This window comes from Akebia trifoliata, chromosome 4 (assembly GCF_017979445.1).
Source record: "Akebia trifoliata isolate Shusen 1 chromosome 4, ASM1797944v1, whole genome shotgun sequence".
NCBI classification, from domain to species: domain Eukaryota; kingdom Viridiplantae; phylum Streptophyta; class Magnoliopsida; order Ranunculales; family Lardizabalaceae; genus Akebia; species Akebia trifoliata.
In genome coordinates this window covers 12,569,475-12,580,120 of record NC_141378.1, presented here as the reverse complement: position 1 = coordinate 12,580,120, position 10,646 = coordinate 12,569,475, and the positions used below count along the sequence as shown (strand labels likewise).

At 35.2% G+C, this 10,646-nt stretch overlaps 1 protein-coding gene and 1 pseudogene across 2 annotated transcripts; one reads left to right on the top strand and one right to left on the bottom strand.

Moving 5' to 3' along the window:
• The first annotated feature begins 497 nt into the window (after nucleotides 1-497).
• On the top strand, nucleotides 498-7,115 carry LOC147403857 (L-ascorbate oxidase homolog). Of its 2 annotated transcripts, none has more exons than XM_086439609.1 (8): nucleotides 498-674; nucleotides 760-869; nucleotides 3,505-3,775; nucleotides 4,824-4,929; nucleotides 5,014-5,359; nucleotides 5,661-6,026; nucleotides 6,091-6,169; nucleotides 6,444-7,115. In XM_086439609.1, the coding sequence occupies exons 1-8, from the start codon at nucleotides 552-554 to the stop codon at nucleotides 6,654-6,656; spliced, it is 1,614 nt and encodes a 537-aa protein (XP_086295735.1). In that variant the 5' UTR covers nucleotides 498-551; the 3' UTR covers nucleotides 6,657-7,115. The 2 variants fall into 2 exon arrangements, with proteins under 2 accessions (XP_086295735.1, XP_086295736.1); XM_086439610.1 differs by having other exon boundaries at nucleotides 503-642.
• A 1,654-nt stretch (nucleotides 7,116-8,769) lies between these two features.
• Nucleotides 8,770-10,047, bottom strand: LOC147403856 (24-methylenesterol C-methyltransferase 2 pseudogene; annotated as a pseudogene).
• Between the last annotated feature and the right edge of the window lie 599 nt (nucleotides 10,048-10,646).

The window sequence follows — 10,646 nt, the reverse complement described above, 5'->3', positions numbered from 1 at the left end:
ATCGCTGAAATTTTTTATGTTTCGAGACTCGACGGGTTAGAACCATCAAATTTCTCTCATCCTTTATTAATTTGATGGTTTTGGCTTGTCGAAAAAGAAAATTCGACAGCCTTCTACAATCAAATATAGGTTTTTTTTCACATTGTGATTGGGGATACATTAGGGGTGCATCAACATTTTGATGAATCGTTGCCCGTGGAATTCTTTGAACAATTAGAACACAAGGGGATTACATTACGGATATTAAAACAGAAGTGGAGGAGAAGTATCGAAAGTGTGGGAAGTAATTTAGTCCATGCGTTCCTTGTGTGTTTCATAATTAATAAACCAAACGCAAAAAATAAAAATAAAAAAATTCCCAATTCCCAGGCATGCGAGTTGCACATGTGGACCCCCACACACATCCATCATTTGAACATATAGTTACATAGACATCCCCCCACCCCACGTCTCCACACCACCCGTAACAATTCCCCTCATTTGAACATATATATATATATATACCTGTCTCCCTCCCTCCCTTATCCATTATTTCCTAATCTCTAAATTTAATGAGAGGTATTGTATCCTTCCTTGTCTTCCTCTTTGTTGTTGTTAATGGCGAAGATCCTTACAGGTTCTTCACATGGAACGTTACTTATGGTACTATATATCCTCTTGGAGTTGCTCAACAGGTTAGTTGGATTTCTAGAGAGATTTCTCTTTCACTTCTATTAGATAAGAGTGTGATTGATCTGTGTGTGTGTGTGTGAATTGTAGGGGATACTCATCAATGGACAATTTCCGGGTCCAGATATCTACACGGTTACGAATGATAACCTCATCATAAACGTGTTCAATAGCTTGCCTGACCCATTTCTCATCTCTTGGTGAGACGTCCTCTTATGTTTTCATTTGTTAATTTTCATTTTTTTTGTTTCAATCATGAGGTTTGAGATTTTAAGTTTATTTTGTAAGGTATAACAATTTTCCATAAGATTTTTTTTTTGAGTCGTGTTGGAGTGACATTAAAATATGAGTCATGTTAATATGACTCGACTCCCTGACGTGGACAAGTTTGGGAACCATAGATCTGTACGTCTCGGGATACACGGCTCTCCCTCGAGATACACTTTGCTATGGGGAAGTGCAATGATGTATTCCAAGAGTCACAAATCTACAGTTCCCGAAGTTGTCACGCTAAGGAATCAATTGAGTATGCTGCCTGGTGAGTCATATTATCAGGACACTTAAAATATTTACATTGATTCACACATTGCTGACATGGAAACGGGCATATTAGTACCATAGATGCTTTTCACTCGTATCTCAATGAAAAGCATCTATGGTTCTGTATAGCCACATTAGTAATATTATGTGAATTGATATCAATTTTAATGCCACTTCAGTATTTTCCATTTTTTTTTTCTCACAGTGCGAATAGAATCTAGGATTTTCCTAAAAGATTTGAACCCGTGACCTATACGAACCTAACACACTCATACCATGTTAACCAACCCACTACTTCAAAATACTGATCTCTCGGAGAAAGGAATAACTATGAATATAAAAGGGTCGCGGGGATTAGTTGGGAAAATATACACTCAACACCTGCATGTATTAAATGGCTTCTTTAATTTAGAGAACTACCTTGTTAGTATGATCGACGTGGCACTCTTCGAACAAAAAAATGGATGAGATGGGAAGAAAAGCTCATGTTTCTCGAGGATTAGGCATGTTTCATAAGGTTTAGTTTTAGGCCATCCAACAAACTATGGAATTGAGTCATAATGGACTCGAAGCCACAAACAGTTTTTCTAACTGGACCTCATTCACTTATTTGATGGTAGAGAATGTTAAGAGCCTAGACCAATACATCAAAAGTCTTAGATCTGATGGAATGCATCAACTGTAAGTTGTTTTTGTTTAATATATAAAAAAAACTAGACTATTTCGGGAACAAGGCCGGGATTGTTTTTAGGAAAATTTCCCAAAAAATTGCAGACATTTTTATTTATTCCGAAAGTGTTAAAAGTATTGACAAAATTATGATGTAACGGTGATACTTTAAGAATGATTTGTCAACATTATGTGGTAGTCCTGTCAACACATGTAATAATTTCAGTATTTTTGAACACTTTAGTAAGTATTTGAAAGTTATATATTAATAAGTGGCAAGTGCAAATGCAGGTGTATTGCAAAACTTAGAATTTATGCATTGTTCAAATTTTCTATGATTACTTAAAAAATTAATTTAGAAAATTCAGATATATTGTCTCATTTAATATATCGTAAAAGCTTTTTTGTAAGGGTGAATTACAATTTCGTGAGCTGAAAATGAATTATTTACAATTCTAGCCACTTTTCATTTTTAATTACCAAAACATGAACAATCACATTTTTGTTTTAAAAAAAGTTCATAACAAAATGACTATTTCGCAAGTTTAAAGTGAAATGGTCTCTTGAAACCTACGAAATAATCACTTTAAAAACACGCAAATTCGTTATTGTTCACATTTGGGTAATTAATATGAATAGTGAGCCGGAATTGTAAATTCGTCAAAAGTGGATCACTTTTTCGTAAATCTCTCTTTCTGTAATTTAGAATATTAACTCTGGTTATATTAAAGATCATACTAAAAAGTTTGTAAATTTTCATTTGTGGTAATCCAAATTTATGTTCACCAACTTGTGCTCTACTTTCTTTAGTCATGATAATAAAGATAAGCAATGTAAAAGGAATTCAGACCAACACACATAATCCCCGAAAATGTGTTACATATTTCCAAGTTTTAAATATTTTAATATGAATGTAAATAATTATTTTTAATTTTTATTAAAAATATTTTATATAACCAAATAATTTGTCAAGACTCTCACGGTGCATTTTCGATTTGATTCAAATGTGGACTCTGCGATGTTGTTCAAAATAGTTTGAGTCCAAGTCACCTTGAAAAATCCAATCAAGTTGAGCTTTAAAATTATGTTTTTGATTAATATTAAACGAGATCTTGAAATTCATGGATAGATAAATCCAAATTATTGTAAAATTTGGTTTTTGGAAATATGAAGTTATATTTTTAAGATAAGGCAAAAATACAAAATTGAATCAGTTTCAGAGGATGTTACTCATCCCATGATCATCTGGCATACTATCCTTGTAGAGCCAACAAGAGAAGTAACAAAAAAAAAAAAATTGTAAATTGTGACTGACATAATAATAATTATTATTATTTTTTATGACGGGTTCCAAATCCGTAGGCCGGTCTAGCAAGGACTAGGCAATTGGCCTTTTAGAACATCATATCTCGCTCAAATCTCCTAATACATGTAATATTCCACAAACCACACATACCAAGTAAATAGGGATAAATCCTTGGGCTCAAACTCAAGACCTCTGCTTTTTTGGAGGGATGTCTTGGCCACTGCACCCAACGCTCTTTGGTTGGGAAAATATTCTTATTACATATACAATATGATTTATTATTAGGGGTTATTGATTTAAGGTTTATGTGACACAAATAGGAATGGAATTCAACAAAGGAGGAATTCTTGGGAAGACGGTGTATACGGCACAACCTGCCCCATACCTCCAGGCAAGAATTTCACTTACAACCTACAAGTGAAGGACCAGATTGGTACTTTCTTTTACTTCCCATCTCTCTCCTTCCATAAGGCAGCTGGTGGGTTTGGAGGGATAAGAATTCTCAGCAGACCTGGCATTCCAGTTCCCTTCCCTGCTCCTGCAGACGACTACACTATTCTCATTGGTGATTGGTACCAATATAATCATATGGTCAGTAAATTTTTCTTCTCTACTTATAACATAATTACCTCCTACACTCGGTATGTTGTCTTGTTAGCAATATCGTATTTAATTCAAAGAAAGTATTACTCGTCCGAACCAAATTAATGAATTATTCAGAATAATTTATATATTTTAAGTAAATAAAAAAAATCGAAAAAAACACAATTGTACAAATTTTTACAAAATTCAGTCGAAAAAACACTATTATGGTGTGTTGTATGTTGTAAACTTATAATTTGTAATGTGTAACACAAGTCTGATTTTGAAGCGACTAGGCTACAAAATTTTGGAAGAACCCATCATTTTAGGTGATGCGTGTCCTTTTCATCTTTAAAAAAAATAATGAATTTTCTCTTTACATTTATCTAAGATACCACCTTAATTTTTCAAATTTATTATTTATATCTTGACTTTGGTCTTAATTTATAAACCGACAAAAATAATCTTAATGCTCTCGTTATTACTATTACCATCATGGTACCGAATTTTTGACATGGGCATATAATACACGTAAAAAACATATGCCGCATATTTTCCATTTATAGAATTTTTGACTGAATTTTATAGTGAATCTTTAAAACCCAAAATCGAATAGAACTCGAATCTTTGCCAGATAGAATTTTTGTGATGGTATTCCAAATTGCTAACAAGGGCAAGTGTTGAACTTAGGGCTGCTCATGGATCGGATCCATTATCCATATCAAGCATATGGGTTTCGATAAGTACCCAATCTAATAACTAATCTAATTGGTTTTGGATCATCTATGTACAGATCCCATACGGATCAATCGAAGATATGTAAATCATAATATTTAAAATGGATGATGTGTTTCTATATTTTATATATCAAATTGGATTTTATCCAAAGTCTCACATCAGATTGTAGTCCACTTAGAAGGACTCAATTCAATGAAGCCCAGATCCAAAAACTATTGGATCGGTTTTAGATCCAGTTCTTATCAAATTGGTTTCCATGTAAGCCTTATTAAACCATTTTGTTAGTTAAAATGACAAAATCAACCTTATATTATTGCAGCACTTGAAGGAAGTTCTTGATCAAGGAAAAATGCTCAGTTTCCCTGATGGAATTCTCATCAATGGTCGTGGTGGGCCAAATGATGTATCCTTCACTGTGGAACCAGGTACTTTTCCTAATCCTGACACGTGTCTCTTAATAATTGGTTCCTCACATTATGGAGTAGATGATAATATGAATCGCAATGCAGGGAAAACTTATAGGTTAAGGATATCAAATGTGGGACTACAGAATTCCCTCAACTTCAGGATCCAGGCCCACAATATGAAGTTGGTGGAAGTGGAGGGCACACACACTCTTCAGACCACCTACACATCCCTTGACGTCCACGTGGGCCAATCCTATTCGGTTCTAGTGACAGCAGATCAGCTGAGTCAAGATTACTATATTGCCGTCTCAACTCGGTTCACCGACCACGTCCTCACCAAGACTGCCATTCTTCACTACAGCGATTCAGCTAAACCGGTCTCGGGTCCACCACCAGATGGGCCTACCACCCAAATCAACTGGTCTCTATACCAAGCCCGCTCCATCAGGTATGCTCTTATATTGGATTCGATCCGATCTAATTGTCGTTGAATCAGATTTGCATCCAAGGAGCGAATCCAAGATCCAAGATCCATTACGATCCAATCAAATTATAATCGGATTGGGTTCCAGATTGACTCCATTCAATTATGTCTAATGCCATGTTTCCTATTGTTGCAAGTGTGCAAGTTCTAAGAAGATTAATAAACTTTATGTTCCGACGTGTTATTTAAGTGGCATTACATATTTAATTTTGATTCCTCTAAAATTTAATTTTTGGGCTAATTTCTGATAACATATATATCTCAGAACAAACCTCACTGCAAGTGGACCGAGGCCGAACCCACAAGGCTCATACCACTATGGTCTCATAAACGTCACTCGAACCATACGGCTTGCTAATGCCGCCGCTATCATCAATGGAAAGCAGAGGTATGCGGTCAACAGCGTCTCTTTTGTACCAGCTGACACACCCATAAAGCTCGCTGATTACTTCAAGATCGAAGGCGTTTTCCAACTTGGAAGTATCCACGATAGTCCCACTAATAGTGGGATTACCCTCAACACATCGGTAATGGCTGCTGATTACAGAGCCTTCGTTGAGATCGTGTTCGAGAACAATGAAGATATCACCCAAAGCTGGCATTTTGATGGCTACAACTTCTTTGTGGTCGGGTAAGTAATTAACATAGCAACTTAGAGAGCGTACTATATATAATAATCAATTTTAAAATTGCAGCATGGATGAAGGACCCTGGACACCTAACAATAGGAACCAGTACAATCTTCGAGATGCCATTTCCCGTTGCACCACTCAGGTGAGATGAATTAATTTCGATTTTCACAATAATATTTTACATTTTAGATTGAAATTTGTTAGAGATAGAGTTTATTTTTAATTATAACATTTTTTTTCCCATAATTTCTTCATGTATGTCATATGATGTATCAGTATCACTTTACACCTTATTACAGTGTATCATATTTAACAATATATCATCCCCATGATGATAGTTAGGGGATTTCATCAGTCTAATTAAAATAATTTTTCCAAAAATAAGGATTGAAAGTTTCATGCATTTGATGTTACAGGTATATCCTAGGTCGTGGACCGCTATTTATGTGCCCCTCGATAACAAGGGGATGTGGAACTTGAGGTCCGAATTTTGGGCTCGTCGATACTTGGGACAACAATTCTATCTACGAGTCTATTCACCCGTGGAGTCGATTAGAGATGAGTACCCAATCCCCCGAAACGCCCTTCTCTGTGGTAGGGCTGTTGGACGACACACCAGACCTCTATAAGCTGTACTTCGACATGAAAATCCAAATCATCACCTACGCACTGGAGTACCGAGTCACATTTTTTGTATTGCTTGAAGAGAAGCAAATTAATGAAAATACATTAAATTGCATACTGAAATTACAAAATAGCCACCATCAAAGAAAATTTTAAATTACAAAAAGTAGACCTTCAACACTTGTTGTTACATTATGAATTCACAAAAAATACATCTCGCCAAAGATATATTTACTTGCAAATGAAATTACAAAATCCCCCTCATCAATATTATTACAAAATATCTCTCATCATGAGGGTATTTTTGTAAATTCATATGCATGTAATTGTACCAAAGGTATTTTATTTTTATAATTTAAATAGTTTCTTTGATGATGGGTATTTCTGTAATTTCAATATCTAAGTTACTATACCCTTGATAATAATATTTTTTAAAATTCATGTATATTTTAATACAACAATTATGGAGGATATCTTTTTAATTTAATTTGAATAAATTTTTTTATGAGGTTGAGTAAGTATAAATTGTTTTCACATTTTATTTTAATAATAAATCACAGCACAAAATTATGCATCACAAATATCAACCAAACACAAAAATGATTGTGAAAGAAATTTTTGGATGACAGTACCAAGCAATGGTAAAATTTTCATTGCAAAAGATTTGGTGAGTGTAAATCATTCATAGACACAAAAGTTAGTAGTGGAACAAGCAGGACCTAAATAGAATTGAACTTCCTTGGCCACCCATGAGGGTGTACCCTCACTTACTTGGTGCGTGAGATGTGTGGGCGTGGCACGTGCCCAAGGGAGGGACCCATATGCCTTGGTCCATAACCTGACTCACCCAATCCCACTAGTCAGACGCAAGTTCGATTACCACCGTTAACAAACAAAAAATAAAAAAGAATTGAACTTACTTTTTCAAGCTCGTCAAAATCACTAAACAAATTAAGCTCCCCTAGTTGCACTCCATCGTATGATTACACTCCAAAAAATAAATAAATAAAAAGGTAGTGTTTCTTCTTCCTCTTCCCCCTCCTCCTCATACATATGTTCACAAAAAAGTCAATACCTCATTCTCTCTACCAATACCTTCCCTTCTGCTTGGAAGTGTAACTCATAACAATTGGATCGATCATCTCTTAAAGCGATGGTAAAGAAATATATTTGCATTGTAACCAATGAGCCTTAGGTGCAATGGACTTGGAGGAGTGAGGGAGGTGTGGGTAGAATGAAGCTATTCTCATATCCTTATCCAACGCTATGGTCAATTATCCATATTTGATTTTTTACTCATGCTAAAGTTATCCATAGCCGACTTGTACCTAAATTTCAAGCGGATATCGAAGTTGGATATATATATATATATATCTCATTGTGAAGATAATGAAAAAATCTTAATTTTGAGTTATACATATACTTTATTGTGAATTTATCATATTAAACTCGAATAAATGAATATTTGAGTTAGATAAAATGTTTATCAATATCCAACCCTAAAAATATTCAAATAAATTTACCCATATTTTTAATCGGATAAAACATTGTACCTGTACGTAAATAATTTCGATAAGATGAGTAGGGTAAGTGGACATTATCCAACCCATTACCAGAGTCTTCCATGAGAGAGAGAGAGAGAGGACTAAGATGAATAAAGAGGACAAGGTGAGAGAGAGAGTGAGTCTCTGTGTGTGTTGGTTATAGCAAGTGGAGTGCAATTTCTAGGATTTTTAAAAATGTAAAAAAAATATAAAATAATAATAATAATAAATAATTTTCTAAAGGAAGGTGATTTGCAGGTGCAAGTACTCCCTCCTCCTTAGACGTATCGTCCAAGTTAACTCCGTATCAAAATTGAACGAGACCAACTCACAAAGTCATTTTTTGATCGAATTTTAGGACACACGTTCATTTTTTTGAGTTGTCGCACGAGACATCTCAAACGTATCGAAAAACTCATCCGAGATAACTCGATATCGGATCTCGACGAGACGCAAAACCGAGTTTAAAAACCATGATTAGAAACCATGCACACCACATAAGAAACAAAAACTAATTCAATATCCAAACAAACTGCTAATCAAAATATAAATTTAAAACAAAAAACAATAATAATAAAGCAAAGATAAATTATATATTAAATTCAACCACAACATAACGAAACAAGATCCAAACTGATAATGAAAATATTAAAAATTAAAAACAAATAGATATTACTACAACTAGTTTGGTTTTCTGCAGAGAATCATATGCATTGGACTAAAAATCCCAGATTCTCCTCCTCTCGTAAGATAACCTGCAGTAACACAAAGCATTTTATGAACATCAACAACACCTTTAGGAGCGATTCCCAACCAAGACAACACAACCACCATAACATGATTTCTCCAATAAGCGATTTCCCCCATTTTCAATCTACTCCACCATGGTTTCGATGGAGGTTTCGCTAAATCCTTCTCTCTCACTATCTCAAACCCTACTTTCTTTGCTATTTCCCCAATTTCATCAAATCTTCTCAATCCTGGCAAAGCATCTCCTCTCTCAATCCCTTCAATTACCTCAACATGTTCACTATTATTCGAATCGAATTTCTCAGTCGTCACCCACTCATAAGAAACATACATACATCCAGGTTTCAAAACCCTAAATATCTCTGAATAAACTTCCTCCAGATTCGGAGCATGACATGTGGCTTCAATCGAATAAATTCCATCGAAACTATTATCAGAGAAAGGCATTTTAAGGAAATTTCCACAAATAACTTCACACAGATCATCTAAACCTGATTTCTTGTTATGGCTCAAAGCACGCTTTACTTGATACTCGTTAATGGTGATTCCAACAACATTCGCTTTAGAATGTGCAGCGATCGCACGCATTGGTCCACCTACACCGCATCCAACGTCCAGGATTCGATCTCCAGGTTTGATATCGAGTAGATCTACGGCCATCTCTTCATGAAGACGTGTAGCGTCTTTGTGAGATTTTCCAGGAATCGAAGGTGAGAAGTGGAACGATTGGCCCCAACCCCACTCGTAAATGTCTGTCACGAGATTGTAGAAGGTATCAACGAAAGCTGGGACATTTTCGACGGTCTCGATCTCTTTGGGTCGGCGAAAGAAGGACCAGTATTGTTTGTAATTATCTTGGACCTTGTCTCGAGATATGGATCCCGAGGAGAGATCTACGGCTCGTTTACCCTTTTGTTCGGCTGAGCCAAGAATGTAGATGAACCAGTAGATGCAGCCTGCGAGAATCACAGTTGTGAAGAAGAGAATGAGAGAATCCATGGCGGACGGCACACGAGGCAGAGAGCAGGGAAGAACGTGGGGGATGATAGAGAGATTCTGAGAGGAAAGTTTTTAAATTTTTAATTAAATAAGAGATATATTTGGCATGATTCGCGGCCGTTCTCTCTTATTATCTATCTGTATTTTTTTTTTTTTTAGTTAGGTGATTTATAAATACACCTTTATATTTTGATAAATATTTGTGAAACCCTTATATTTCAATGTGTTACGTGATATATTATTTAAAAGGACTTAAATGCCCCTCATAATCAATGTGCTGCCAAAAACCCAAGATTTTTCTTCTCAAAATCAATTATTTTCAATCTCTTAATTTATTTATTTTTTAATCTGAACTTACATCCGATTGGGATCGGGTGATCCAAGGCATATGGATCCCTCCCTCAGGCACTTACTACAATCACACGCACTAGGTAAGTGAGGGCACACTTTCACGAGTAGTCTCGAGGAACCATTGTTCATATTGGGTATCGAACATACAACCTACGGACTATCACCGCTTATTAGATTTGAAATTACCATTGAGCCAACTCCTTAGATTAATATTTTTATTTCTATTTCGAATGTTAAGATTTTACCTACTTCAAATTATCAAATCGAAAAAATAAGATAGGATTTTAAAGAAGTAGAATGACGGAATTAGGAAGAGAAAAAAAATCATAATTTTAATTATAAAAGATTAAG

Bases quoted from the DNA above. Each gene is read 5' to 3' on its own strand.
- LOC147403857 (XM_086439609.1), top strand. From the start codon at position 552: ATGAGAGGTATTGTATCCTTCCTTGTCTTCCTCTTTGTTGTTGTTAAT. The intron at 675-759 runs GTTAGTTGGATT...TGTGAATTGTAG, and splicing joins CTCTTGGAGTTGCTCAACAG to GGGATACTCATCAATGGACA. The intron at 870-3,504 runs GTGAGACGTCCT...TGACACAAATAG, and splicing joins GACCCATTTCTCATCTCTTG to GAATGGAATTCAACAAAGGA.